This window comes from Bombus affinis, chromosome 4 (assembly GCF_024516045.1).
Source record: "Bombus affinis isolate iyBomAffi1 chromosome 4, iyBomAffi1.2, whole genome shotgun sequence".
In the NCBI taxonomy this organism is placed as follows: domain Eukaryota; kingdom Metazoa; phylum Arthropoda; class Insecta; order Hymenoptera; family Apidae; genus Bombus; species Bombus affinis.
This window is the reverse complement of record NC_066347.1, coordinates 6,707,670-6,735,651: the sequence shown is the minus strand read 5'-3', so window position 1 is coordinate 6,735,651 and position 27,982 is coordinate 6,707,670. Positions and strand designations below refer to the sequence as shown.

The 27,982-nt window shown below is 29.1% G+C and overlaps 8 protein-coding genes across 19 annotated transcripts; 5 read left to right on the top strand and 3 right to left on the bottom strand.

Moving 5' to 3' along the window:
• The first annotated feature begins 229 nt into the window (after positions 1-229).
• On the top strand, positions 230-14,935 carry LOC126915690 (sushi, von Willebrand factor type A, EGF and pentraxin domain-containing protein 1-like). Of its 2 annotated transcripts, XM_050720582.1 has the most exons (34): positions 230-523; positions 927-1,199; positions 1,298-1,808; positions 2,089-2,376; positions 2,630-2,885; positions 3,157-3,354; positions 3,881-4,045; positions 5,279-5,461; positions 5,615-5,827; positions 6,091-6,291; positions 6,390-6,638; positions 6,826-7,074; positions 7,171-7,386; positions 7,553-7,647; positions 7,725-8,040; positions 8,126-8,338; positions 8,417-8,578; positions 8,699-8,995; positions 9,072-9,214; positions 9,294-9,393; positions 9,490-9,703; positions 9,787-9,944; positions 10,062-10,150; positions 10,236-10,345; positions 10,422-10,594; positions 10,719-10,933; positions 11,013-11,220; positions 11,439-11,612; positions 11,718-11,809; positions 11,873-12,009; positions 12,102-13,014; positions 13,086-13,239; positions 13,305-13,493; positions 13,559-14,935. In XM_050720582.1, exons 3-34 carry the CDS (start codon positions 1,509-1,511, stop codon positions 13,723-13,725), a joined length of 6,837 nt encoding a protein of 2,278 aa, XP_050576539.1. In that variant the 5' UTR covers positions 230-523; positions 927-1,199; positions 1,298-1,508; the 3' UTR covers positions 13,726-14,935. The 2 variants fall into 2 exon arrangements, with proteins under 2 accessions (XP_050576539.1, XP_050576540.1); XM_050720583.1 differs by having other exon boundaries at positions 927-1,808; positions 2,089-2,253.
• LOC126915714 (mesencephalic astrocyte-derived neurotrophic factor homolog) lies at positions 4,564-16,155 on the bottom strand. 6 transcript variants are annotated; one of them, XR_007710297.1, is made up of 11 exons: positions 15,959-16,155; positions 15,476-15,574; positions 15,278-15,402; positions 15,040-15,181; positions 14,731-14,937; positions 13,413-13,648; positions 10,394-10,630; positions 5,994-6,509; positions 5,601-5,834; positions 4,698-5,524; positions 4,564-4,615 (listed from the first exon to the last, which is right to left on the bottom strand). XR_007710297.1 is itself a non-coding variant. In XM_050720660.1 (6 exons), the coding sequence occupies exons 2-5, from the start codon at positions 15,558-15,560 to the stop codon at positions 14,762-14,764; spliced, it is 528 nt and encodes a 175-aa protein (XP_050576617.1). In that variant the 5' UTR covers positions 15,561-15,574; positions 15,959-16,155; the 3' UTR covers positions 13,047-13,648; positions 14,731-14,761. The 6 variants fall into 6 exon arrangements, 2 of the variants coding, with proteins under 2 accessions (XP_050576617.1, XP_050576616.1); XR_007710295.1 differs by lacking the exons at positions 4,564-4,615; positions 4,698-5,524 and having other exon boundaries at positions 5,829-6,107; positions 6,214-6,509; XR_007710296.1 differs by lacking the exons at positions 4,564-4,615; positions 4,698-5,524; positions 10,394-10,630 and having other exon boundaries at positions 5,829-6,509.
• A 90-nt stretch (positions 16,156-16,245) lies between these two features.
• Positions 16,246-17,640, top strand: LOC126915704 (lethal(2)neighbour of Tid protein). The gene has a single exon (XM_050720636.1). The coding sequence runs from the start codon at positions 16,306-16,308 to the stop codon at positions 17,614-17,616; it is 1,311 nt and encodes a 436-aa protein (XP_050576593.1). The 5' UTR covers positions 16,246-16,305; the 3' UTR covers positions 17,617-17,640.
• Positions 17,641-17,917: 277 nt separating this feature from the next.
• On the top strand, positions 17,918-20,192 carry LOC126915705 (zinc finger protein 277). Its single transcript, XM_050720637.1, has 8 exons — positions 17,918-18,373; positions 18,464-18,686; positions 18,774-18,951; positions 19,026-19,228; positions 19,294-19,456; positions 19,537-19,749; positions 19,824-19,966; positions 20,046-20,192. Exons 1-8 carry the CDS (start codon positions 18,361-18,363, stop codon positions 20,164-20,166), a joined length of 1,257 nt encoding a protein of 418 aa, XP_050576594.1. The 5' UTR covers positions 17,918-18,360; the 3' UTR covers positions 20,167-20,192.
• Positions 20,193-20,590: 398 nt separating this feature from the next.
• Positions 20,591-21,147, top strand: LOC126915716 (probable inactive peptidyl-prolyl cis-trans isomerase-like 6). Its single transcript, XM_050720662.1, has 2 exons — positions 20,591-20,818; positions 20,902-21,147. Exons 1-2 carry the CDS (start codon positions 20,591-20,593, stop codon positions 21,145-21,147), a joined length of 474 nt encoding a protein of 157 aa, XP_050576619.1.
• LOC126915707 (uncharacterized) lies at positions 21,009-23,218 on the top strand. Of its 5 annotated transcripts, XM_050720639.1 has the most exons (8): positions 21,024-21,090; positions 21,220-21,251; positions 21,585-21,774; positions 21,854-22,004; positions 22,086-22,275; positions 22,382-22,572; positions 22,656-22,801; positions 22,873-23,218. In XM_050720639.1, exons 3-8 carry the CDS (start codon positions 21,683-21,685, stop codon positions 22,991-22,993), a joined length of 891 nt encoding a protein of 296 aa, XP_050576596.1. In that variant the 5' UTR covers positions 21,024-21,090; positions 21,220-21,251; positions 21,585-21,682; the 3' UTR covers positions 22,994-23,218. The 5 variants fall into 5 exon arrangements, with proteins under 5 accessions (XP_050576598.1, XP_050576596.1, XP_050576597.1 ...); XM_050720641.1 differs by lacking the exon at positions 21,220-21,251 and having other exon boundaries at positions 21,009-21,090; XM_050720640.1 differs by lacking the exon at positions 21,024-21,090 and having other exon boundaries at positions 21,108-21,251.
• LOC126915696 (DNA repair endonuclease XPF) lies at positions 22,948-27,865 on the bottom strand. Of its 2 annotated transcripts, XM_050720613.1 has the most exons (19): positions 27,736-27,865; positions 27,449-27,565; positions 27,249-27,400; positions 26,997-27,171; positions 26,723-26,902; positions 26,464-26,644; positions 26,236-26,388; positions 26,043-26,156; positions 25,811-25,959; positions 25,584-25,738; positions 25,263-25,494; positions 25,003-25,174; positions 24,765-24,932; positions 24,543-24,680; positions 24,255-24,473; positions 24,014-24,187; positions 23,798-23,938; positions 23,492-23,683; positions 22,948-23,382 (listed from the first exon to the last, which is right to left on the bottom strand). In XM_050720613.1, the coding sequence occupies exons 4-19, from the start codon at positions 27,062-27,064 to the stop codon at positions 23,221-23,223; spliced, it is 2,598 nt and encodes an 865-aa protein (XP_050576570.1). In that variant the 5' UTR covers positions 27,065-27,171; positions 27,249-27,400; positions 27,449-27,565; positions 27,736-27,865; the 3' UTR covers positions 22,948-23,220. The 2 variants fall into 2 exon arrangements, with proteins under 2 accessions (XP_050576570.1, XP_050576571.1); XM_050720614.1 differs by lacking the exon at positions 25,811-25,959 and having other exon boundaries at positions 25,584-25,763; positions 26,039-26,156.
• On the bottom strand, positions 27,103-27,976 carry LOC126915364 (UPF0669 protein C6orf120 homolog). The gene is made up of 5 exons (XM_050719967.1): positions 27,947-27,976; positions 27,740-27,864; positions 27,449-27,565; positions 27,249-27,381; positions 27,103-27,171 (listed from the first exon to the last, which is right to left on the bottom strand). The coding sequence occupies exons 1-5, from the start codon at positions 27,974-27,976 to the stop codon at positions 27,103-27,105; spliced, it is 474 nt and encodes a 157-aa protein (XP_050575924.1).
• Between the last annotated feature and the right edge of the window lie 6 nt (positions 27,977-27,982).

The window sequence follows — 27,982 nt, the reverse complement described above, 5'->3', positions numbered from 1 at the left end:
TAAATCATTGTACGATCGTTGCCGGTCGATGTGCGCGCGTGGTCTCTCGCGATATATCCCAGCCAGAAAAATCAATTTACGTCGCATTGATGCGATATGTATGCGGGTCACACGGAAACTGTAAGCCTTTTTCTGACCTCACATGCTGCTGCCGCGGTCCACCGTTCAACATTTCTCCTACACGTGACATAAACATGACACCCTTCCTCGAACGCTATCATAGACACGTTAAGACCGAACTGTGTAACATACGTCGCTTAGAAAATTTTACGCAACATATTCATAGTGTACCTTATCTGTTGCGAGAAATTATTCATCTTTCTCGAATCTTTTTAACATCCTCCAGATTTTTCAAGTTACATTGAACGCCTCTGTCTGCGTTAGAATGTTATCTATTGAAGCGTAAGAAGAAGATCAACGTTAACTAGATCTAATTTAGATGCTTAGAAGAATTATAAGGCGACATTATGATCGTTGTTTATTGGAACGTAAGGATGTTGTACTTTCGACCTTATCGCAAAAGGTAAGTTAAAGCAAATGATTCTGTATCAGAATAATTAACGCTCGTTTTATTGTACATTGTTGTAATTTTATGCATCTCAAATTTAAAGTAGCGAAATAATATCTGCACCAGTTCTGACAGTGTGCATAAAACGAATTTTCTAATATTCTTCGGTAGCCCTGCCACTTCAGCTTGCTTGGTAACCTACATGCGTTATATGTTACATATGTTACATTACGTAATGTTACATGTTAAATGTTACATAATTTGATTGTAAAATATGCATCGCGTGGAATAATACGAATCGATTCAAATAAGAGTGCCTGAAAATTGTGCAGAATCGCACGTGATAATATTCGCGGCGCTCTTTTAACGCGATCATGATCTATTTGTTATTTCTGCCACTGTTTGTTCTAATTTACAGCGCTGATTGACATGTAAGGCAGTCCGATTGGATTTGTTAATAAATCGGGCATCCGTCAAGATCACTCGATGAATATGAACACGTGTGCACCGTACAAGTTGAACAGAGAGTCCCTTGTTCTCAACTTTTCAAAGCTCGGACACGATTTAGATGCTCGTTTACAACTAGTAGCAGTTCAGCTTAAAGTATCGACAGTTGATCTTTCGATCTTTTCATTGTGTTCTCGAACATTGCGTTCTCTTAGTAAATCTAATTAACGATAAAAACAAATCGGTAATTATAATCGATTACTTGTATTACACATATTTGTTATAATTTGACAAATTATTGTTTTGAGAAATCGAAATACTCTCGTTGTTCCAAATTTATAGTTATCATCAATATTTGGTAAATTAAACAAGAAGTATACATAGATATTAATTATAATAGTATGATATGTGCAAGCGTCGAAAGAAGAAATTCTGTAAAAAAATTACGAGTAAATTCAAAGCGCTGTATTGATTTTATCGACGTAAAAGAATTTAATATTTTTGAGACCCGTGAGATATGTCTTGAAAGATAAATGTTACAAACTTTATGTGAATGTTATATGCTAACATGATCAGTCCAATCGTGAAAATATGCACGTTAATTTGGTTGTCACTGTGTTTGCTAACTACGATCGCATTTTTCGGCGAGATTAGCCGACTCGACATAGGATTGCAGAATTTTAGAGTGTCTGAAAAAAATGAGTTTAATTTCAAAGATAAGAGAAGCACAGATCGGTACGAATTAAATACCAGCTTGAAAAATCAGCTTCAGAAACCGTTCAGAGAAAAAGCTGATGCTTTGTCGCGCCTTTTAAAAGCTAACATCGATCGTTTGAGGAACGAGACCGATCAGGTAATGGGAAATTTTACAAATAAATAATGTACATATAAATAATAATGTACTCGTTGAAGTTCATAAAATCTTCTTTGAATTCAAAATCCTAAATAAATATTTGCAAATTTAGGATCGTAATTAAGATTGAATAAAGTTCAATAAATATTAATTAGCGTTAATGAACAATATCTGTTAAATGAAATTCGTAGAATTTAATAAATCTTAATAGCGCTATTAACGTTAAACTTTTTTCGCAGCGACGAGCAATGATTTTAATTTAACGTAAGATTTTTACCAGGTGGAACTGGTGTTTCTCGTTGACGCTTCAGGATCGGTTGGCTTAAAAAATTTTCACAGCGAATTAAACTTTGTAAAACATCTTTTGGCCGACTTTTCTGTGGAGCCTTCTACGACTACAGTAGCGATCGTAACGTTTGGTGGAAGAAGACACATCAGACGTAACGTAGATCAAATATCTCATAGTAATGACAATAATAACAAGTGTTACTTATTGAATAAGCAATTAAATAATATTAATTACACTGGTGGTGGAACGTACACGCGAGGCGCGCTTTTGGAAGCTCTTGTAAGCTGCCTACTTTCATTTTTTACTAACACTTATCTTACACTCATTCGCTATGAAATAGTTTTAGATATCAGTTTTCGAGTTTACATTATATTTCTTAATAAATTGCAATGTATAACTTTTTATTGTTATAAACTAGATAAAAGATATGATGTTAGGAATTGTTCGCAGATATAAACAGAAACTAAATTCAAGATGATATTAAATTTATAAGATCCAAAAATGTTTTGAAATGTTTAATACAATTTACTAGAGAATACTCGAGAAGGGTAGAGTGAATGCAAAGAAGGCAGTGTTTCTTATAACCGATGGATTTAGCAATGGGGGCGATCCACGACCCGCGGCGAACCTTCTGAAAACTGCAGGTGCAACGGTATTCACATTCGGAATAAGAACAGGAAACGTTGACGAACTGCACGACATAGCCAGCTCTCCTGGAGACACGTACAGCTATTTCCTCGATAGTTTCGTGGAATTCGAGGCTCTAGTACGACGAGCTTTGCATCGCGGTAAGTATGAAATTTAAACAAATTTGAACAGAAGTTTGAAAAATGAAGTTCTTATCCAAATATTTAATGAATAAATTGATATTTGGTAAAATATTTATTGAAATGTTTAATACATTAATCTTTAAGGAAATCTTAAAGATAATTTGCAATCTGTCGTGTATAATAAACAAATAAAGAAACAATGAACTCGATGAGACACGATTGTTTATTTATGCAAATGAACGTAAAGTACTTTATCTAATGTGAGCTCGTCCCGTTTCCGCTGTTACAGATTTGAAAGCAGGCAAATACATACCAGTGACGTATCCAGATAATTGTAATCTCTTATGCAGAAATATCAGCGAAGTCGGAAACGAACGAAATTGCTGCGATAATTCCGCAACCTGCGCCTGCGGCACTGTGACCGGACATTACGCTTGCATTTGCCCCGCGGGATATTTTGGCTCCGGTTTTCAGGGTTCTTGTCACCGTAAGATTATCGATAATAGGAATTTCTCTGTATTTATGCGATATCTTTTCTTCGATAAAGACAATCTCAATTTTCATTACGTTGTATTATCTATGATTGCTGTATCATCACAGAACTAATGAATCAATGATATTTAAATAATATTTTTTCACGATATACATACATATAACATTAATGATTACTCTGATATTCTGAAATAAAAATTAGATAAATAAATAAATTCGAATTGTAGGTATATTACTATATAATATATCTCTAAATCATAGAATATAAATGGTATTGATGCTAAGCAATTAAATAGCAATAATGAATTAACAATAGCAAGTTAAATTTAAGAAATACGACGACTGCACCTATCTATGAGTTCTGAGAAACAACTAATCACCATTAGATCGATAATCTTATTAAAATAAAGGAATAGAATAATAGAATAATTAAATAATAGATTTTGCTATTTGGTAGTCGTATGATACTCGTAACGCTCTTACAAGTTTCATTTAACGAACTTAATTTAATCTTTCTTCAGCTTGCCCAAATGGAACGTACGCATCTGGAGAAATCTCCGGTGACCTCACGTCGATGTGCATATCATGCCCTGACGCGAATCAGGTGACTGTTAAAGTACCTGCAACTTCCATCGAGGATTGCGTTTGCGCTTTCGGATTCACCACGGACGGAAATAAATGCGAGGGTAATTGAAGATGCAATTAAATTGCTTGAAACTTCATCGTTCTCTTTATTTAAATATTCGTCTTGTATTTTACCAAATATACCCTATGCCTACTGGAAGAGTAGGCATATTTCCAAATAATGGCGTTATTTCTTTAAGAGGATCGGGATATTGCGGTCTATAAGCTCCATATATTTCCAATTGAAATTTTGGTTTCGATGCGAGCCAACCGTACTATGAAAAAAATACACGTTTTGAAATGTTAATTTAATTAATACTTAAAATGATTAAGCGTGTATTTTTCGTTTAATTAGAGAGTCACAGTATATTTAGAATTTAAATTACAAAATATTTTAGAAGTAGCAAAGTCTAGAAGTTTAAAGAAATTTGTATAACATCGTAGACATCGTACAACAAAATAGTTTTGTAATTATTACCTGATTATGGTAAGGTAATGAAAATTAAAATTTTTATTAATACCTCGCCGCTAGTAGTAATCGGAGCTGGCAAACAAGTTTTTCCCTCTTCTCGCTCGAACGTTTCCGTGGCAATAACCGTTTGCTTTTCTTCGCACAATTTCTCTAATTCTTTCTGTAATTTCCTTCAAAATCAAAATTAACAAGAATTCTTTATTAGTGGCTAGGAATCTTAATAATAAATTTTATATACATACTTGTGTTCATCTAATAACCATTCATACTTCTGAAACCATTTTATACGTAAGCGGTTTCTCTTATGAATTTCCTCGGTTAAGTTTTTATAGGTTGCTACAAAATCGCGAGGCTTTTTGCACCGTGGGTCCATTATTTTTACTTTTCTTCCTAATGCGAATGAATGTCTAAATTCTTGAAAAGTTGTCCAAAAATATTATGCTCGTTTGCAGTGAAGTTTGAAATGATAGTATTATTGAAACAAGATTGCGAAGAACTTCGTCCGTATTTCAAAAGCAAAAGAAGGCAATTACGTTAAATCTGCTCTTCCTAACTATTTCATGTCGTATCTATCGCTAGTTCATTAATCATTAATGACAGACTTTTATTTCTTTTTTTTTTTTTACACTGAGATAATTAAATTTCGTATAACAGTTAAGATTTAAGTTTCTTAGATAAGGTAAAGTATCCTTTTGTGATTCCATGATATCCTAATGGTTCTATCATTCTTTCCAGCCTTTATTACAAGCGAGACTTAAAAACAAATACTTCAACAGCATTTCTTTCACATTTCAAATATTCAACCATTCTTCTTATTTCATAGTTATAACATGTCCACGGTTAAGAGTACCGGAAAATGGATATTTGGTAAAAGCAAGCGCATGCAGCAACGTCGTTCACGCAGCTTGTGGCATAAGATGCAGAATCGGTTTCTACCTGACGGGTGATAGTATTCGACTTTGCGGAAAAGACGGTAACTGGTCCGGGAACGAACCGAAATGTTTGCGTGAGTCTCGTTGCACATCTCTATTGAACGTAATTGGTTCGATTGTAATATACATAAACGATACTGCAAATTTACATATTTGAAGCTTTTTTACTCATTTATGAAACCTTTCTTTTCCAACTCGTCATTCGTGTCTTACGATTGCTGAAACAGTGAAAACCTGTCCGGCACTTCGAGTTCCTACACATGGACGAATGCGCTGTCAAAACGACGAGGACCAGCATTTGAGCATAGAAGATACGACAATGTATCCAATCGACTCTCGTTGTCAATTCAGATGCGAAACCGGTTATCAACTTCGTGGAAGTAAAGTTCGCAATTGTCTACCTTTGTCGCAATGGGACGGTCTCAAAGCTATGTGTACAGGTAAATTCTGCAATCTTTCTTAACATTAATATATGCAAAACATCAATATGAGTAAAGATAATACTAAATTATAGTATGATATATTTGATTGATGATATACATAGATTGGATGGAAGCCTTAATAAAAATAGTTACAAGATTAATAAATATGATAAAGATCTTTTACCTTAATATTTCCCTTGAGTTCTTTGTTAGTCTTTTTTTTATAAATACTTGAATTCTACTTCCTTACTTAATTACATATGTGTATATATCATTCATAGCGATAAAATGTGAACCTCTGAAACAAGTTGCGAATGGACAAATTTCGCCTGAAAATTGTTCGGGACCGGAGAAACTACCGTTTGGGACGAACTGCACTATAACGTGTAAAAAGGGTTTCGTACTTGAGGGTCCACGTTCCAGACATTGCAGCGGCCGTTCTGGAGTCTGGTCGCAACGTAGAACTGTTAATCGATGCATAGGTAATGTAACATCCAAAATTTATGAATTTCAATTCTTGTGATTTTTCAAGTTATCGCATTAATTTATTTTGTTTCTTCTTTCTTCTTTTTTTTCAAAGATAAAACACCACCTTCGATAATCTGTCCACCTGACATTATCACTGAGAGCCTTCCAGGAAAGAAATATGCCAGTGTAAGCTGGACAATACCGAACGTGACTGACAATGTGGATAGATCACCTGTGTTATGGAGTAAACCATACATTAGTTTCCCTTGGAAAGTAAAGATTGGAACACGTACAGTAATGTATGTGACGCAAGATTCATCTGGAAATAGAGCTAGATGTAAATTTAAAGTTAAAGTTCTTGGTAAGTTAATTTCATTCACATAAGTCATATCCTAATTCTAAATCCTCTCCTGGAACCTTGACTATTTAGTAGGCAATAGGCCTATATAATAACAGTGACTATAATATAAATATATTACGACTATAAGATGATTGTTTTTATTGAGCTACAATAATTTTGCTTAAATATAGGAATATAATTTTTGCAGATAAAGAACCACCAATGGTCGAGCATTGCGTAGATCCTCCGATACTTTACACCGATAATAGAATCGGAATAAGTAACGTGACTTGGGACGAACCTGGTTTTCACGACAATTCCAAAACTCCTGTACAAGTAGAACAAAATTATCTTCCTGGAGAAAACACGTTTCCTATCGGGTTAACGCAAGTAGTGTACAATGCCATCGACAAGTACGATAATAAGGTGTCTTGCGTGTTAAACATTACTATAAAAGGTGCCACGTTAACACGATTAGCTTGTACTTCATAAAATAAGATATCCTTTAATTTAATTAATTATAAATAAACAAGTTTTAATTTTTATCGGTTAGATGCTTGTAAAGAGATTCCAAAGGTGTTGAACGGTTACTCCAAATGCAGTGCATCATCAACGAACGAGACAAACGAGTGCACTATAACTTGCGAAGAGGGATATGGATTCGCGTCTGAAGAACCAAATGTTGGAATCGTGGAAAATATATTGCTACTAAAATGTAACGGGAACACGTCAAATTGGCTTGAAGAAAATTACATTCCTGATTGTTCGGGTTTGTTAAATGTGACAATTTCTTTGTTTGATTTAACAGATATGACACAATTTATAAATCTTCAAATAAATCATATCGAGGATTTACAATTTTAATACAAAATAATCAGATATAAGAGATAACGTAAATTCTTTTTTTTATCTTCTTTCTTTTTATCATTCTATAGAGTCTACAATTCCAAAAAGTGCATCTCAAGAAGGAAGTATTATATTAGAAGGAAACGCAACAAATATATGTGACAACCAAACGACACTCCGTGAAGTAAGTATTTGTCAATTTTTTGTTTATCAACTTTATAATTTCTCATATAAAATCATTTTTATTATAATGTAATTTAGTTGAGCAAATATATTACCGCCGATTTAACGTCGATATTGCTCGACATTTGTGGAAACGATATCGAATGCGACCTCATTACCTTCGATCCTGAATGCGAGGAGATTCTTCCATCCTCGAATACAGTGTATTCCAGTGTAATAAGAAAACGAAGAGAACTTAGCTACGATGATATTTCTAAATTATTTATAACTAATATAATGACAACGAATGGTATTAACTCAAAATCAAAACGAAATGTTAAAATAAACGATAATAGAAGTAAAACGAAATTGAGGAAGAAGAAAGAAAAAATTGAATTGAAGTTCAAATTTTTAGGTAATCTGGTCATGGATAAAATTTTAATAAAGGAATATGAAACAGATCTTGAACATTTACGTATATAAAATATTGTTTAATGTAGGAAAAATAATCGAAGAGCACCTTCACAATCCACGAGAAGGAATCGAGAAATTGCGGCAAAAGCTCGAGTCGTTGTCAAAATCTGGGAAATTGAACTTGTTCAACAACAGAACAAATCAAGAAATCGCGAAACTCGCGTTAAATTTGCATCTTATTTTTAAAAATTTTGAGGAAATCTGCAATCCAGGAAGCATCTTAAAAAGACATACTTGCGGTAAATATAATTCAATGAGTTTCCTCTGATCTATTAGGAATTATTAATATTCTATAATCGTGTTTATTTAAATTTTAGTCAAATGTCCTTTGGGAACCTTCTTCAATTCCTCGACCAAACGATGTCAATCGTGTTCCCTTGGAGAATATCAAAACGTAAGTGGATCATTGAACTGCAAACGTTGCCCTGAATACACTTCGACGAAAAAAATGCACTCGAAATCCCTACAAGATTGTATACGTAAGTACTTTATAAACAAATCCTTCTCTCAATATAAATTCATTTTTATTATTCGTTTTCTCCACTTTCATAAAAATTATTTTTTTATAAAGGTAATATTTGTATATATTTTTTATTTAGACTTATGCAAATCAGGATACTATTCTCAAAAGAAGCGTTATCAGAACATACGATTAGCTCTTGAACCTTGCCTAATGTGCGACATTGGATTTTATCAACCAGAATATGGCCAAACTCATTGTCTTTCGTGTCCACCTGACACTACTACTAGAAATCATGGATCTAAAAGTATAAACGAATGTCTACCTCTTTACAAAATCGAAACTAATATCTGTGATATAGAATCGTGTTTCAATAATGGACAATGTATACAAGAAGAAGACAGTTTTAGTTGTGAATGTCCTGACTATTATGTCGGTAATTATTTAATTTATTTTTACTTCATTCATAGTACGAAATAAGAAATATAATTATACATAAAACTACTGATTAGGCTCTAAATGTGAAACATTCCAAAATCCGTGTGATTCTTCACCATGTTTGAACGAAGGAATATGTAATATTCAAAGTTTAACGAACAATACTATAGGATATTCTTGTACGTGCAGAAATGGATATTCAGGTAGCAACTGTGAGGTAAAGCAATTATTATCTACTCAAATAACCAGAGTATGATTAGAAATAAATTAATTAATAATTAAAATAAAATATATAGCTGTACATCGACGAATGTACCATTAATCCCTGTCGAAACAACGGCACATGTGTAAGTACGGAGAATGATTATGCCTGCGAGTGCAAAAGTGGTTTCGAAGGTATATTTGCAAACTATGATAAAATAATTATTATTGAGTGATTAATTTTTAAGAAATATATCAATGCATAATAATTAAAATATATTAATAAATTAGGAGAATTTTGTGAAATCGTTGTGGATTATTGCGATCCTTCACCTTGCATGGAGGGATCTACTTGTCGCAATGTTAACGACACTTGGAAATGTTTCTGCAGACCTGGCTTTCTCGGTCGCTATTGTAATTTATTGCCTTGTGATTGGTTACCGTGTAACGAAAATTCATATTGTATAAATATTGAAGAAGAGAATGCAACAATAATGAGTTACAGGTGACCAAGATAAGAATATATACACATGTATATATGGGATTGTACATTCATTAATAAAAAATAAAAAATTTCTTGATTATCAGGTGCGTCTGTATAGATGGTTATTCCGGAGAAAATTGCGCTATAGAGATGAATTATTGCGAGAGCAATCCATGTTTGAACAATGGAAAATGCACAAATAATGTTCTCAATTACACATGCACGTGTCCCATGTTATTCACAGGACGTCATTGCGAGACTGGAAAGTATAGTCTTAATGAATATTCATTTTTATACGAATAAAAATAATCTTGCGTATTAAAAAGCTTTTTCTACTAATTGATAATTTCTTCTTGAATAATTTATCGTGTCTTTATAGAATTATTCTCCGATTATACGATACGCTTTAGTAAATCGGGAACCACAGATTATATCAGTATGAAAGGTCCTACGATAAATCTTTCCAAGGTAGTAAATGATATTAAACGATGTAACGATGATATTATACTATGTATATGTAAATAACTTATTTTTATTTTATCATTAATTTTAGTTAACTACGTGTTTGTGGCTACAATCGAAAGATACGTTTAATTATGGCACTGTGTTGTCGTACGCTACACGTTATTACGATAATGCATTCACTTTGACAGATTATAACGGGTAATGAAATATCCTTCCGAATAAAAATTTAGAAAGTATTTGACTCACATGAATTATTATTGTCTTGATTTTGTAGGCTGGTAATATATCTCAATGGCGAGAAAGTAATAACCGATATTAAAGTAAACGATGGTCATTGGCATTTCGTTTGTTTCACCTGGGAATCGGAGAATGGCTCTTGGAATATTTTTATCGACGGCCTTTTGAGAGACAATGGCATCTACTTGTCGAAAGGAAGTTCCATTCAAGGTACCAAACGTTAAAGAAATAATACTATCTAATATTCTGCAAAAAGATAATATTGAAATGAAAGAGACTTCCTACCAAAAATATATTATATTAAAATAGAAAAACTAATGCTTCTTCCGATTAGGAAATGGAACTTTTGTAATTGGACAAGAACAAGATCGCGTCGGAGGAGGATTTTCGGAGTTAGAATCGTTTTTAGGAAAACTAACATTATTAGATATTTGGAGCACAGTGTTGGCAGCCAAAGATATCAAACATTTATTCAACACCTGTGAAAAATACCATGGTAATGTAATTGCATGGGCACAAATGCAAGAACACGTGCACGGTGACGTTGCGGTAATTATTCCTTAATATTGATGATTGTACTTTTATTACAATTCTATGATAAATGTTTTATTGTTCCTGATATTCTTAGATATTGAGCACTCCATTTTGCCGTGGCTGTCCTTTACCCGTAGTACCATTTAAAGGTAACATAAACGTCAGCGAAGATGCATCAAACATTACCTATCATTGCGACAGTGGTTACGTAGTGCGATTTCATGGTAGGGAATACCGATCTTTGACAGTGAAGTGTCTTAAGCAAGGACAGTGGGAAGGATATTATACACCCGTTTGCGCAAGTAAGTTGCAATACTTTGTGATGTTATACTTATATACTTAATTAATCATCTTCTTCTGGATGAATCATGAAATATTAAATATAAAAGAACATTTTCTTCATCTGAAAATAATAGTTGATTTTGTATAAATTGAAAGTTTATGAAATTCTTATATAATTACGTAATTTTCGAATGGAATACAATATTTTTCGACCTTAACAATTTGTGTCTCATTTAAGGAAGAAGATGCGGATTTCCGGGATACTTCCCTCGAGGTCGTATACAAGGTAGATCGTATCTATTCGGAGATGAAATATATTACTCTTGTTTGATCGGTTATGAACTTCGAGGAAACCCCCGTAGAATTTGTAATGCCAATGGAAAATGGAGCGGATTACCTCCAGTTTGTATAGGTAAAGATTGTACACTTTCGAGACAATACATTTTAATATCATAGAAGTAAAATATTAATATTCATTAATTATTTACTTTTAATTCTTAACAATTGTCTATAACAGGAAAAACATGCAAAAATTTATTGGCTCCAGAGCACGGGGACATCGAGTACGTGATAGAAGAATATGAAAGGGATGATCTTTCCATTCTACAGGTATGATTCATTTACAAATATTGTGTAAAAAAGAGCGGAATTTTTATTAAGTATTATTCATAGGTAGGGCAGCAAATCGAATTCAAGTGTGATGTTGGATTTCATGTAAAAGGGGAAAAACTTTTAACATGTTTGGAATCTGGACAATGGGATCATGAAAGGCCTTCCTGCTTGCCTTATAAATGTCCACCACCAAAAAGGTAAGAGACATAGTAAAGAAAATTACTATAATTTCATACTACATTATCATAATTTTATAATAAATAAACAGTTTTTCATAATATTTACGTAGAATTAATTACGGATACATAATTTCTTCAAATTCGAGAGATCTACACGAAACTTCTGCCACAAAATTTGATTTACAAGCGATTAATGACACGCTCGAGAAGGACTACGATCTTAACGATATTGTTGGATATTCTTGCTATCCGGGGTATAAGTTTGAGGGCAATCATAATTTGTTGAGCGAATTTAAGCTTCAATGTACGGAAAATGGTACTTGGATTGGATTTGTTCCTGATTGTGTACCTTTAAAGTGTCCGTGGCCCGACATCGTGGATAATGGAAAGTTATTGTTTAAAACACAAAACAATGATACCATTGAACTTTTAAAAACAGAAATGGGGTCTAACAATACGAATATAGGAATTACATCAAGAGACGATGGTGTCGGAAGAAATCAAAGTTTAAAGGATCAATTTGCCATTGGTTCTGAAATTCTAATAAAATGCGATGTAGGATATAAATTAGTCGGTGATAACTTTAGAATTTGTACAGACGATGAAGAATGGTCATCCACGTTATCGTCTTGCGAACCTCAAGAATGTCCCATCTTAAGTCATCCACTTCTTCAAATCCTTCATGAAGAAACAAACTCAAATAATCATACTGCTACTTGGGAAAGTGATCAGAATAAAAAATTGGGTGGCAAAGGGCCATATAATGGTACTTATGAGAATCTAAAGTATTTTGTAGAAGGTCATACTTATATGAAAAGGATAGTCTTTAGCTGCAACAATGGAGAAATTCAATTGAGTAATGCAAACATTCAAGATTCTATTTCTGATTTAACTTGGTTTTGTAATGAGCATGGTAAATGGCAAATAAATAACAATATATTATTAAATGACACCATCAATAAGCTCTTGGTTAATAATGGAATTGATAGAATTTGTCAGAAATTTATGTGTGATTTGATAACAGTAAGTAATATAATTATTTTCAGAAACAAATATAATTTTTAACTATGAAATTAATATTAGATTACTATTAGGTTCCAGAATACAGTTACATTATCGAGACAAATTATACAAGAACTGTTAATAGCACTATTACATTCAGATGTCATCAAGGCTATATTCTTAAAGGCAATGAAAAATCTGTTTGTCTTCCAAATAATACTTGGACTACTATTCCTTTTTGTAAACGTAAGTTCTGTCACAAATATTTTCAACGATTTTTACTCAAAAGTTTGAACAAACATTTATTTTAGCTGTAATGTGTCAAAAACCACCTAAAGTTGCAAATGCAGTTTTAAAAGAAGATAATATCGAAGCAGTAAACTTTACATTTGGTCATACAATTACTTACGAATGCATACCTGGATACCAAATGCTTGGTCAAGGAAATGTAAGATGTCTTGCAAATGGGAAATGGTCCAGAATATATAGTAGATGTTCAAGTAAGTTCAATATTACATAATATATAATACTGTATCATCCTTTCTTGATTAATTAACATTTATAGGACTTTCGTGTAATAAACCAAAACTTCCATTTGGTGCAACAATTCGTGGTCGTTCTTATTTGTATCAGGATCAATTAACATATGTATGTCCTAGTGGTAAAAAGCAAGGATTGATTACATGTAAGGCCGACGGACATTGGAGTGATTTACCGAATTGTAATAATTAATAAAAAAAACATCAATATAGCTTCATATAGCTGCAATATAAACTTTACATACAAAGATAAAATAATATAGCAAATTTATTTACTAATTTTTTTATTAAATGACCACAATTATTAAATCTTTAAGATTTGATACCTTATCATTTTACATCTCATAAGTATATTTTCACAAAACAATGTTACTGTACAAGAGAGATAATGTTCTATCAATAAATTTCAATGTTACACATCAAATATTCTACGTACTTAGGATTAACTATAATTGGAAATCAAACTAGAACTAACTTTGACAAATTGTTACTAATGAATCTTTAATACTGAACACTTGACAAATTTCTAATTCTACTATCTAAATTAGATGATAAAATTAAATGTTTTTGTGGTCTGAAAAGGTAATGTATTGTTGTATACAATTGTTAAAAAATATTGAGAGAAATATGTTGTAGAAGTTAGGAGTTAGTTATGATTTTTTGATGTAAAAAGAAAAAAATAAATATGTATAACAACACATTATTGATAATTCATCACAAATACATATCTGTTTATATAGTACATGGCTTTTTGATATAAATAGGATTTATACATGTATAAACGCACAGTATCAGAATAGTTGAGGAAGAGCAATGAAAGATAAAAACATGAAAATAATTTGTTGTATGAAAAATTTGAGTTATTTATATTTGTCTAACGTTGGTGTGATAAAAACGGAGCACCTTTCATGATATTTTAATTTGTATTAGCATGGCTATACTAAAAGGAATCATCCTTTCTTAACAAATTTTCACTGCTTAACATTTTTAATTTCTTAGACCTATGTCCAAGATATTACAGAATTAAATATAATTCAATATTATCAACTGAAATTTAAATGCATATGTATACTGGCTGTTAGAAATATCATAAAGGAATTATACAAAATTACTCTTATACAATTATTCAGAATAAAGAAACATAAATACCATTAATTATTTTGTAAAAAAGAATACCCCAAAGCTTAGCCATACTAACATAATAATTTATCTACAGTGTTGAACACTTTTCAGAGTTCTGAGTTTGCATTATGAGAATATTTGGGTTTCAGTTCTTCAATTCGTTTAATAAAATCTGTTTTCTCTATGCAACCATCACATGTTTCATCCCAGTCACTCAAGATTTTCCTCAAATCACGTACTTTAAGCTTTTTTAAATCAACAGTATCAATATCAATTTGTTTCTCTGAAATTAAATGAGAATATCATACATTAAAAATTAGAAAAATAATTTAATTTGATAATTCAAATTATTCATAAACATAGAATTAATTAAAAACGAACATACCATATCTCAAATCACATATTTGGGAATCCTTCTTCTTCAATTTTTCACATACTTTATTTGCAGGCATAGACCAAGATATAGGTTTACTTAATTCACTTAAAATACCTGTGGCAGATTCTTCCAAACCACCTAAATAATAACACTAACAAAATAAAAAGAAAAATTCAATTAATATAATTATAAATTGCTTATTACATTCTAATGTTTATAGCAACAGCGTATTATTATAAATACTTACGAATCTGTTTTCCTTAGATTTAGTATCTTTACAAAAGTCTTTAAATGCTGCTTCGATCTTTTTTGTATCTTTTTTCACATCTTCACTTAAAGTATTCACAAACCTTTCCACGGTATTTATACATACTAAAATATTATCAAATTTAGAAAAGTGATAAAATTAAATAGTATACAAACAATAAATAAAATATTAATTTACCTTCACATTCATCATTTTTCAAAGCTGTGATAGTATATACCACTCCAAGAATAATAAAGAACGTTAATAATACTGAACTATTCATTTTGAATGTATTTTCTGCAATAATTTTTTAATTTTATATTCTTTATTTTTAAGAAACTATATTACATTACATTAACAAAACAAAGTTTTAAAAGTTTATATAAAGATTAATAATCGAATAAAATAAAACTTCTTAAAAACAAATAAATTGAATATATTTAAATTACATATATTAAAGATGGATAAATATACTAAGAATATTATGTTTTTGTTAAACTTCTAATTATATGACCTGTTAAAAGATATAATAAATACAAATTACACTAGAAACTTACATTTCTTAAATAGAAATAAGATATTAATGAAAATTTAGGAAAAACAAGGATAAAAAAATTAATAAAATAGTGAGTACATTTATGTTTACAAGGTTAACATAAATGATAATGGAACACAACTTACATATTGTTGTACCGATAAAATAATTCGTGTATTACGTGGAAAATATCCTTACTAAGTTGTAACACAAACACTTTAAAACTTTTAATTCATTCACTTGCTATTGCAACAAAACTTTTAATACAACTACATAAGTTTTATCCACGCTTCACTTTATACTTTATACACGTTGGATTCTGTCAAAAGCCTGGAATCCCAGCTGGCGCATTCTGATTGGCTCTAACATCCTCTGACTCACATTTAACATTACGCCTTGTGATTGGTTGATACGAATTCATAAAAAGATACAAAAAATTCGCATACAGAGAAGCGAACTTAAAAGAACACGTGTGCTACTTACTTGCAACAATATGGCACCGCGCAGAGAATTTCGATCTAACCTCAATTTAATAAAACTATCGAAGAAAAATAACAAGAATTGGTATGAAAATTATTTAGAATGGGGAAAATTAAGTTCCTTATTCACAGATCCAAGAAAATTGTATTTAATTGGAGGACTGTTTATCATTTTGGAAATTATTCTGAATATATTGATTATCGAAAGGATACCATATACAGAAATCGACTGGAAAGCATATATGCAAGAAGTCGAGGGCTTTTTGAATGGAACGTTGGATTATTCGAAATTGAAAGGTGACACTGGACCATTAGTCTACCCTGCAGGATTTGTTTATATATTTTCTATATTGTACTTCATTACGGAACATGGAACAAAGATAAAAATAGCACAGTATTTCTTTGCCGTTCTTTATATTGTGCTACTCACATTAGTTTTTCGAATTTATACGAAAACTAAAAAAGTTCCTCCGTATGTTTTGATCATTATGTGTTGTACATCTTATAGAGTTCATTCTATATTTACCTTAAGACTTTTTAATGATCCAGTTGCAATGGTGTTGTTATTTGCTAGTCTGAATGCATTTCTAGATGACCAATGGTATTTAGGCAGTATTTTTTATAGTATGGCTGTGTCTGTAAAAATGAATATTTTGCTATTTGCACCAGCACTTCTCATAGCTTACATATGTAATTTAGGAATATTCAAGACAATAATACACTTACTTATATGTGCCTTAATTCAGTTAGTATTAGGTCTTCCTTTTCTACTTAATAATCCATTTGCATATATAAAAGGTGCCTTTAATCTTGGAAGGATTTTTGAGTTTAAATGGACAGTAAATTGGAGGTTTCTACCAGAACATATTTTTGTCCATTCATATTTTCATGTATCATTGTTAGTGTTGCATATATTAACTTTAATTTATTGTGCATCAAGATGGATAAAATATATGAAGTCATATGCAAAATTAAAGTATATAGAAAAAAGCTTGAAACCTCAACTAAAAAAGAAAGAGAAAATAGATATGTCTACGATGAATCAATTATTTATTTTTCCAATGTTTGCTGCAAATTTTATTGGTGTGATTTTTAGTAGATCATTGCATTATCAATTTTACATATGGTATTATCACACATTGCCCTATATTGCATGGTGTACAGACTATAAGACTGTAATAAAATTAACAATTTTGGGCATAATAGAATTATGCTGGAACACTTATCCAAGCACCGTGTTTAGCAGCATTTCATTACATATATGCCATTTGATGTTGTTATTTAGCTTTATGAAACATAAATCTAAAACTGAGAAAGGAAAATAAATAATAAATAATTTTTGTATAATATATATATCTACTTTTCCCTTTTTACCTTCCTGTGTATTTATTTCATTTTAGATTTGATTAGATATATCAGTTTGTAAGAAATAGCCATATCCATAATATTTAAAGAATTACTTTTGTTTTTGTTTTTTTTGGTAAAAATATGATTTTAATATTATATTTTAAATAAAATTAAATTCTCGTACAAAATATACAAATATTGTAATTGTTAATTTCAAAAATATAAATATACATATCTATAAGTAAAAATACTAAAAACATGACTTAATAATTATACTTCTTTATACTTGACACATTATTAAAATTAATCACAAATATTCAGATTTCTATAGTCAAAGCATTTATCTCGCAGTACTTTGTTGTTTATTTCGTATTTAAATGTTACATTGAAAAAGAACATTCTAATTTTATTCAATAGAAACTTCTCATTTTGACTGAACAACAGAGACATGAGTTCTTTGACAGAGCAAAGTACTGTTCAGTAACAAATAGTAATATTCCTCCATACCTTTGTATGTACAATTAATTTATCAAGATATTAAATTTATCTACAAACTTTAAAGAAATATAAATCATATTCTTACTTTCATGGATATGTGTACATGTATCATATATTATATAAAATAAATGATATTTAACCTATTGCATGAAAGAAATTTCTGAAATAAATCTAAATCTTATAAATTATATGTTGATTTAAAAGATATTAAAAGTAGAACAGCTATGAATTCGACAGGTATATATTTTATATATTTACGTCTTATTTAATTTTATAAATATTTTGTAAATTTAGGAGTAGTATATATTGTACAATATTATGTTATAGAAAAATATAAAGATTTATTACCTATAAGCAGTGTTTATAATGAAGATGGTACTGTATTTAAATCTCAATTTGTTGGACTTGATGATAAACCTTACAATACAAAATGTGTTTTGTGCGATGAAAAATTCGTTCTTCCTAAAAATGAAAAACAATTGTTGTCTCATTTATTTGAAAAACATCGTCTTGTAATAGGAGATGTTTGGAATATTGCTAGTTTAAAAAGGTTTACTATTAATTTATTTGAAATAATATATTTTATTGTCATTAAAAATGAAATATTCATAAAATAAAAAATTGGTATTGTTTTTAGCTATATACATTATTGGAGTGTGAAATTTAAGGAAGAGCCTTTAACTAAATTCTGTACAACAATGTTAATGGATTGCACTCCTGCTGGAGAACCAAGTAAAAATGAAAAATATTATTTACTTTCTGATTGTATTTCAGAAGATAAAACTTTAAGAGATGAAATACATCAAGCTAAACTGGTATATTACTAGCCTATAAAACTTTTATATGCATACATAGAATATTACAAAATATAAGTTTTCATTGTTTTAAGGAATGGGTTTTATCAGAACAAGCAAGAGAAAGGAAAGATACGAACTTTAATCGTGGTTGCATGTTTTGTAGAACAGAATTTTCAGGTTTACGTATTACGTATATAAAGCACTTAGCCCAAAAACATAATTTATACCTTGGGAAACCAGATAATTTGGTATTCATAGATGAATTTTTAGATAAAATTCAAACAGCTATTGAAAAGTGAGATATACAAACATATATTAATTAAATAGATATTGCTTTGATATAAAATATTTTTCTTCCAGTTTGATATGCATATATTGTGAAAAATTGTTTAAAGATCGTACAGCTTTAAAGGAACATATGCGTAAGAAGCTACACAAAAGGATAAATCCAAATAATAAAGAGTATGATAAATTTTATATAAATAATTACTTGGAACCTGGAAAATCATGGAGACATAAACAGGTATTTTGATAAATCCTTTAACAACAGTTTTGTTTATAAAAGATATAAATACATAAATGTATAATCCTCTTTGTATCTAGAATACTTGCACTGAAAATGATGTGGTAGGAGATCAAAGCAGTGAAAATGAGGATGAAGATACCTGGTCAGATTGGAATGATGAAGGCATTGGAATATCTTGTTTGTTCTGTACTTACAGTGATAAGCATTTCCATCTTATTCTTACACATATGAAAGCAGAACATGATTTTGATTTTAAAATTGCATCAAAAGATTTAACATTTTATCAAAAAGTAAGATTAAATAAATAAGATTAAATTAAATAAGGTGTGAAAATTTAAATTGTTAAATTATTATTTTAAAACAGGTAAAAGTAGTTAATTATATCAGAAGACAAATTTATTTAAAACAATGTGTCTTTTGTGAAATGAAAGTGGATACTGTTTTGGAACACATGAAGGAAGAAAATCATTTTAAGATACCTTCAGAAAAAGTGTGGGATCAACCAGAGTTAGTACTTTATATAATATGAAATCATAATTTATTAGATTAATTAAAATTTTTACACATTAATAACACAAAATTTCAGGTATTATTTTCCTATGAATGAAAATGAATCCTTTTTATATAATTTGGATACAAGTAGTACTAGTGATGAAGAAAGTGATATTGAAAATGCTACAGAGGCAATGTATGAAACACTTAAATAATAAAGACTTTCTGAAAAATATAAAAAGATATACATTTTATTATTCACATTAGGATGAATTTGATAGTAATATTAGTTGAGTATATGTATATTTTATGTCCTTTTGTAATAAATCATATTTTTTTTCAAACATGACAATAAATGGATTGATTTTATAAATAATAATTACAAGTATACACTCGCAAATGATAAAATAAACTTCTTTCACTAGGTTCAAATATAGTCTTCATTTTTTCTCGCTAATCTTGTACGACTTCAGTTGGGAAATGTTGTAGCAATCTATCTTCATTGTAATGACACAGTAGCCACAACAGAACTGAAATTAAAAATTAGATTTATTCATTATTTATATATTTTTTATCATTTAGGTTCAATTACTATGTTAAATAACTTACTCAAGAAAAATTAAAATTAACTTTGCAATTATGCAAAATAAAGTCAGAAAAGGATTATCCGACAAATTTTATCTAAACTCTTGTAGAAATGATTGCATTCAAATTAAAGTAATAGGTATTATAAATACTATTGCTTTTCAGAAGGCACGATTATATGCAGAGAAATTACATCAACATTTAGCATTTAAGTTTTCCATGCCACAAATTATAGAAATGTTTCAAATGGAGTGGCATGAATACATACTTAAAATGAAAAGAGTAATAAACTGCCATTAGTCCACTTGTTAAAGTATGTTATAATATTAGTATATCAATTATAAATTACAATTATATCTTTCTAGCAAATTGGAGGTGAAATGTGGTCATTAACACAAACTGTTGCTATTTTTATAAATAATAAATTCCTTGGTAATGATATACAATTCTTGCACTATATAAGTCAAGATTATATTTTTAGCTTACCTATTGGTGTAGAATATTATGAAAATCTTGCTGCAGAACATTGCAAAAAATTTATGGAAAAATCTAAGGTAAATTATTCTTTGTTGTGTAAACGATCTTATTTCTTTTTGTATATGATAATCTAATAATATAAATTGTGCACTAATATGATGTTGTTAAACTTTAGAGAAAATATGTTTATTTCACATTTTCTATAGATGATACACCTATTGGTTCATTCGTGTTTATGGTAAGAATTTGCACATAATTTAAAAAGCATAACTATCTTACAAAACTTTTACATTAAATGTTATATTAATTTAGTTATACTCTGATTTGTTGCCATTAACTTGTCAATATTTTTTAAATCTTTGTACTGGATATGATGAAGTAAAAGAATGTTACAAAGATGCTTATTATATAAATACATGTTTGCATCGTATAGTTAAGGATGGATGGCTCCAATGTGGAGGTATAGGGGGTATAATTCAACGTTATATCAATTAGTCTTTGGTTTAGTACTTTGAGTATTTTTCAAGTATTACCTACTGTCAGCTTTATTCTAAATATTTGCTTCTTGTAGGATTTGAACCATTTCAATTGGATAAAAATAATGCTGCTGATGTTACAATACCTGATGAATCTTATTGTGTTCCTCATGATCGTCGAGGAGTTCTTTCAATGACAAATGATGGCAAACATTGTAATGGATCACAATTTGTTGTATGTTTAAAACCAAATCCTTGGATGAATTATTTTTATGTTGCTTTTGGGTGAGTTAAATGTATTAATCTTAAATATTTTTATATGATTAAAACAGAATTAAAATAAACATTTAAAATTTGTACAAAGACAACTTATAGATGGTGCTAAAACTTTAAAAATATTAGAAGATATTTCAACATATTATGAACATCCTCTTAAAAAAATTGTAATTTCACAATGTGGAGAATATAGCTTTAATAATGAACTTAAATTGGAGACAGAATCAAGGATCTTCCTTGTTTGTATAATTGAAACCAGTTATATTTATAAATATATTTATATTGTATTGTACACCAATTTGCTATTGCCCTTATTTCAGAAACATCAACCACCAGCAAGTATAGAAGGAGAAGATGTAAGAATCACTGATACTGCATTTGATTTTTACTCTATTACACCATGGCTTGATAATATTGTGGATAGTATAGATATTCGCGATACCGAATCGCTTTTGTTAGCTAAACGGTATTTAAATGGTCTCTACAGTCTTTCAAGTGACTATGAACCAGGTGCTTAAAGATAAAGAGTTCTATGGAGTACTAGTATTATCATATATACATATGTATTTCCTTTGTAAACATAAATACTCAGTAGAAATTGTATGATTTTTTATAGGAATGGATATGCGTTTTTATGAAAAAATTCATCTAATTAGAATGGCAGAATATAATACGGTAACTGCTAAGCTTCATGATTTATTGTTGAATTTTCAACCAGATATAATGACTGAACAAAAAAAAATGAGATTTATCTCAGAAGTTTCTAAAATTATTTTAGCATACATTTTTCATCATGAGCATAATGAAGTAAGTTAAATGTTAAAATTTCAGTTCACTAATTACAACTTAATATTTGTAAATCTAATATCATATATACATAATTTATATAGTTTTGCCTACAACATATTTCATTTAATACTCATGCAACAATACATAAAATATTAGAAATTGCACATGAAATAGTATTAAAAACTATTAAAAAGGCTGCAAAGAAATCTATAATTTCTCGGGAATGTGGAACTGCGAAAATTGCAAAGTATGTCATTTAACTTTTTATTGAAAAAGAAATATCTTTTATGGAATTATTTTTATATTTCATAATTACAGGATATTTGAACTAAAACATGTCAATAATATATTAGTCTCAGAAGGTTGTATGTCACTAATAGAAGAAATATTAAATAAAGCTATATTGTGTTTATTAAAAACTTTTGAAATGCAAGAATAATAAAAATGTAACGAAGAAATTTATAATTTTGATAGATAAAAGTGCCTCACTTTTTATTATTATTTTTTTTTTTTTTTTGAAATTTATACACACACAATTCTTTTCATATCACACAAGTTACAATACAGTATTCACAAATCTTAAATTTTATATAAACATAACATAAAAATAATGTAAACAACCAGCATTTTAGAAAACAACATATTAAAAGTAAAGTATTTGAAATATTACTGTTTGATTTTAGTAAACAGTTTTTTTCCACGACCTTTGGATCCAGGTTTTTTACTATTTGTGCTTGATTTTTCTTCAGCTGAAGAAAGTTTTTCATGAAATGCACTATATAACATTTCTGCTTCGGTCTTATTTTCAATCATTTCAGTAAGTTCTTCCTAAAAGGAAAATAGCATTATTCAAATGTACTTGTTGTATTCAAATGTTCTTTATATTATTCGAAAATCCAATACCTTATCTTAACAAAATTTAAATTACAGCACTTACCTTTGTAAGTTTATTAAGATGATCTAGTGATTGTCCTTTACCTAATATTAAATGTAAATTTTTGGAAGTAACTCCAGGTAATTTTGAAACAAAATCTTGAATACGAGGATTATATTTCTCTGCTAATATTTCTTTGTTTTCCTCAATTCCAACTTGCGCAGCTTTCTCTGCATTTGGTTGATCTTTTCCTTGCTATAAATTTATATATGATAAATTACTAATATGAATAGTATCAACTTAGCGTACTACTACTTCTATGTATTTTAAGTCTATAAACTCTTATAAATTATAATTTTATTTTATTACCTTCAGTTCTTCAAATAATTGTGCTGTTGCATGAGGTCCAGGTGACCATACAAGTTTCAAACGAGGAAAATGTAAAGTTAAAAGTTGAAGTTTTGAAGTGATAAACATATTTTGAACATCCTTGCTAGCATAATAATATCCCTATAATTAAGAATTTTGCCTTTTAATGAATTTAAAAATTTAAGTAACTGCTATATATAAAACATATATATGTACTTGAAAACAGAATGGTTTATTTGGATCAAATTCTATTAGAAGCATTGGTTTGCTGTAATGTCTTGTCATAGCAATAGCTTGATTGTATAATCTCCCACTATTTAAAGAACCAATTAAATCAGAAATACTCTTCCTTTCAATGCAAATATCTGGTGATAAAATGTAATCTCCCACCTATAAACATAATTATAATATAAATACTCTGCCTTTAAATAATTTAAAATTTTTAATTCCTTTATACCTGTAATGTTATAGGTTCAACTTTCATGCCTCGTGTATAAAGTATAGCGGGTAGTTCGCTTCTGAATTCTCTCATGTCAACTATGACAGTATTAGGAATTTCAGATATTTTCGATAAACCTCCTTTACGTGTACTCAATTCATCATCTGCATTCGATTGTATTGCAAGATTTAAACAATCTTCAGATTTTCCGTCTTGGTCTTCAGGAATAACCATTGTCTGATATAAAAATATACTTTGTTATAATTCATATATATGTAAAGATTCATTTGAAATACAATAACATACAGTTTTAGCATTAATCAATAGATGAAATGCTTCTTTTTCTCGTCTTAAAGATGTAAGGTATTCTTGTTCTTCCACTGAGCTCTCATAGATTAAGAAATATACTTTTAAATCTATTGATGGATTATTATTTTGATAAACCTATATAAAAAATATATCTACTTAAGTTATAATGATACTTCATTAATAAATTAGAAAAAGTTGTTTTATTAATTTCACACATACTTCAATTTGTCGTACAGCAGACATGTCCGCTACATACATAATGATATTAGTTGGTGTATGTTCTGTTAACGCGCGTTGCAATGCCATTGGATCACCATGTTTTTTTAAAGACTGTATCAGAACAATAGGTGTATTTGTATTTATGTTAGTTAAATCCAGATCAGCAATCTAAAAAAATAGTTCATATAGAATTCTTTTAATTTCATGCATTACACAGTACAATATATTCTAGTTTTACTTGTGAGCAATCTTCAAATAAAGTCTGTTGTTTGTTATCTTCAGCTGTTGAATCAGATTGATTTTCTTCTCTGACTTTTTGAGATAATGTTAATACATAAGCATCTTGTTCTTCCTCTGTACTATGTTCATTATTTTCTGCAGATGTAGATTTTTCTTCTATGTTCTTTTCACTATTGAAGTAAATGAACCAATAAAATGCATATCTTAAGTATATATATGCTTTTAAATAAAAGATTATATTTTTAATTTGTTACATACGTTGTCTTTGCTATTTCTTTATAAGAAAGTTTCTTTATTGCTTCATACAGTAAATATTTATTGGCACCCATAGTTAAATAATTTCTTAATTGATAACAAATATTTCGATCATGTACTAAAATAAGGACCTTTTCAGCATTTTTGTTATTTTTGTTCTTTTTATTGTCATTCTCAATTTCAAGTAATACTTCCGTTAATGCTGTCCATTTTGGAGTAGCTTCAGGTTTTATTTCTATATAAAAATGATATGTACATTATCAAATTATGAAAACAATAAGGTAATTTATTTTTTAAGATAGAAATCTGTACAAACAAGCTTACCATTTTTTTCGTTATAAATTCTGTCTTTCGCATTTTTAAATAAAGCATCTACAGAATCTAACATTAACCAGCCACTATTTTTTACAGCATATTCCATAGTGCGTAAGCGATTTAACATTGCATAAAACGATACACAATCTTCATATGTTGAACATCTAAATTGTATATTTTTATATTTTTCTGTAGGAAATAAATTTTATTTATTTCTTTGCTTTTTGAATACTTACGCGAGAAGATCACGTAACATTTTTAAATCAGATAATAATTGTTTAGAAGTAGAACTAAGTTGATGCCACATAGGATCTAATTGTGATTGTAATTGCTTGTGAAACTTTTTAGCTATTGCATTTTCAACAGTTAAATCATCTAAATCCAACTGTAAAAAAGTAAAAAGAAAAAAGAGATAGACGGATTTTAGCTTTTATATAATCTAATAAATTATTAAAACTTTATACCCACATATTTATTAAGCCTTTTTAGTTCTTTTATTATATAATTCATTATATCAAGTAAAGAAGTTTGAATGTTTAACATTTTTGGTGTAATTTTTATGTGTAATTCGATAACATCTGGCTAAAAAAATTGTTTAATGAACTTTTTATACTAAAATTCATGATATATCTTAATAGTAATAACTATATAATATTATTACCTTATTTTTTTCTAAACTATTATTTACAAGTGTATGAAAACGCGGCCATAAAAACAATTTTTTAACAAATAATGCTTTCATTACTCGTTCTACTTGCATAAATCCAACAGTAAATGCCAATGCTGAATTAGTGAAAGCTTTAATAAAACCAGTCTACAAAAATTTATTAAATTCAGAATAATACTTTATATTATGTAACAGGGATTCATATCCTTTTTAAGTACCTACTTTATTGTGTTGCCTATATAAACGAAGAGCGAATGCTTCTTGATATGAATTTAATATATTATGTGCTCTGTATACAAGAATTCCAGTAATTAAATTTAATGGAACTCTTTTTTTTATGAAATCTACTATAAGAATTCGACCTGACATAAATAGCACACCACCTTCCAAATACAGTCCTTCTCTATAATTATTAAAAAATAACAAAGTGAAAATATTAAACGGGATTTTTGATTCAAAAAGTTGCTATTGTGACGCAAACCTTTCATCAGAAGTATATTCGGAAGATACAATACGGGGTAATTGATTAAGTCCCTGACTTTTTAAAAAATCAATAAAATACTGTTCATCATGATTTGTAGTCCCTAAAACTATAACTAAATTTCCAGGATCTATGTAAGCTCTTAATATATTTGCAAATACAGTTTCTAAGCCCAGTCCCCTAAAAAGTTATAATATAAATAAATCAGAATCAACTGAGAAACAAAATAAGTGAAATATATTTTATATAATATAAAAGTAAATACAATAATTACTTTGCAGTAATAACCAAACCATCTTCATGGAGTATTTCCAAAAATATTTGATTCTCGTACTCCAACATGATTAATTAAGAAAACTCATGCACTGTATTATAACACATCAAAATAATGTATTAAAAAGAAAATCTAACAAATACCAGGTAATAGATAAGATTGATGGCTTTTGTTCCTAAAATAATAATACTTACAATTACTTATATGAAATATATATATATGTATTAGATATTTCTGTATTTTAATATATACCTCATGATGAATATCTAAATTTCTTTTAAATGATATGTTTTCTGTATCTGTTGTTTCATACACTAAAAGGATATATTTACTACTTTCATGTGATGGATGTCCATATATTCCTATACTAACTGGTCTTTTAAAGCTGAAAAAAGATATATTTACTACAATTTATATATTTATTTGTTTATACGAAATTATATTTAATATACCTATCAGGAATAACAATAACATCATCCCCACATGTAGCAGATTGAAGACAATATTGATCTGGTTCGTATGTCGGTTTTGTTATTATTTGCGAAGCATATAAATCTGTATCTCCAACCCTATGAAATATAGAATATATATATATATATATATATATATATATATTCTATATTTATATATAGAACAATAGTAATAACAATATATATATATATATATATATATATATATATGTAAAAACAACATATGTATGTAAATTAATAATTAATATAACATTATTTTAATAACTTACTTACTCAGATATTAACACTATTCTAACAAAACCATCGTAAGCTAAATTATAATATTTGTATGAACCTCCTGCAACTTCATCAGTTACATAATGTAATAATTTATCTTTAGATGCTAACACACAGGATATCTGCGAAAATAAGTTCTATTATTTTAAGTTTGTACAATAATCCAAGAATTTCAAATCATAAGTATATTAAAAATATTTTTACCAAAACAAGAAATATAGATATATTCTTCATAGTATA

What these genes read in the sequence shown, in the direction of transcription:
- LOC126915690 (XM_050720582.1), top strand. Translation starts at nt 1,509, where the DNA reads ATGTTATATGCTAACATGATCAGTCCAATCGTGAAAATATGCACGTTA. An exon ending in TGAGGAACGAGACCGATCAG is followed by an intron (nt 1,809 to 2,088) that starts GTAATGGGAAAT and finishes GATTTTTACCAG; the next exon opens with GTGGAACTGGTGTTTCTCGT. An exon ending in ATTACCTCCAGTTTGTATAG is followed by an intron (nt 11,613 to 11,717) that starts GTAAAGATTGTA and finishes TGTCTATAACAG; the next exon opens with GAAAAACATGCAAAAATTTA.
- LOC126915714 (XM_050720660.1), bottom strand. Translation starts at nt 15,560, where the DNA reads ATGAATAGTTCAGTATTATTAACGTTCTTTATTATTCTTGGAGTGGTA. An exon ending in AATCTAAGGAAAACAGATTC is followed by an intron (nt 15,182 to 15,277) that starts GTAAGTATTTAT and finishes TTATTTTGTTAG; the next exon opens with TGTTATTATTTAGGTGGTTT. An exon ending in AATATGTGATTTGAGATATG is followed by an intron (nt 14,938 to 15,039) that starts GTATGTTCGTTT and finishes ATTTAATTTCAG; the next exon opens with AGAAACAAATTGATATTGAT.
- LOC126915704 (XM_050720636.1), top strand. Translation starts at nt 16,306, where the DNA reads ATGGCACCGCGCAGAGAATTTCGATCTAACCTCAATTTAATAAAACTA.
- LOC126915705 (XM_050720637.1), top strand. An exon ending in AAATACATCAAGCTAAACTG is followed by an intron (nt 18,952 to 19,025) that starts GTATATTACTAG and finishes CATTGTTTTAAG; the next exon opens with GAATGGGTTTTATCAGAACA. An exon ending in ATTCAAACAGCTATTGAAAA is followed by an intron (nt 19,229 to 19,293) that starts GTGAGATATACA and finishes TTTTTCTTCCAG; the next exon opens with TTTGATATGCATATATTGTG.
- LOC126915716 (XM_050720662.1), top strand. Translation starts at nt 20,591, where the DNA reads ATGCAAAATAAAGTCAGAAAAGGATTATCCGACAAATTTTATCTAAAC. An exon ending in ACATACTTAAAATGAAAAGA is followed by an intron (nt 20,819 to 20,901) that starts GTAATAAACTGC and finishes ATATCTTTCTAG; the next exon opens with CAAATTGGAGGTGAAATGTG.
- LOC126915707 (XM_050720641.1), top strand. Translation starts at nt 21,683, where the DNA reads ATGACAAATGATGGCAAACATTGTAATGGATCACAATTTGTTGTATGT. An exon ending in TTCATCATGAGCATAATGAA is followed by an intron (nt 22,573 to 22,655) that starts GTAAGTTAAATG and finishes TAATTTATATAG; the next exon opens with TTTTGCCTACAACATATTTC. An exon ending in GGAACTGCGAAAATTGCAAA is followed by an intron (nt 22,802 to 22,872) that starts GTATGTCATTTA and finishes TCATAATTACAG; the next exon opens with GATATTTGAACTAAAACATG.
- LOC126915696 (XM_050720613.1), bottom strand. Translation starts at nt 27,064, where the DNA reads ATGTTGGAGTACGAGAATCAAATATTTTTGGAAATACTCCATGAAGAT. An exon ending in GGTTTGGTTATTACTGCAAA is followed by an intron (nt 26,903 to 26,996) that starts GTAATTATTGTA and finishes ATAACTTTTTAG; the next exon opens with GGGACTGGGCTTAGAAACTG. An exon ending in TAAAAAGGCTTAATAAATAT is followed by an intron (nt 25,960 to 26,042) that starts GTGGGTATAAAG and finishes ACTTTTTTACAG; the next exon opens with TTGGATTTAGATGATTTAAC.
- LOC126915364 (XM_050719967.1), bottom strand. Translation starts at nt 27,976, where the DNA reads ATGAAGAATATATCTATATTTCTTGTTTTG. An exon ending in GTTATTGTTATTCCTGATAG is followed by an intron (nt 27,382 to 27,448) that starts GTATATTAAATA and finishes ATCTTTTTTCAG; the next exon opens with CTTTAAAAGACCAGTTAGTA. An exon ending in ATTTAGATATTCATCATGAG is followed by an intron (nt 27,172 to 27,248) that starts GTATATATTAAA and finishes TTATTATTTTAG; the next exon opens with GAACAAAAGCCATCAATCTT.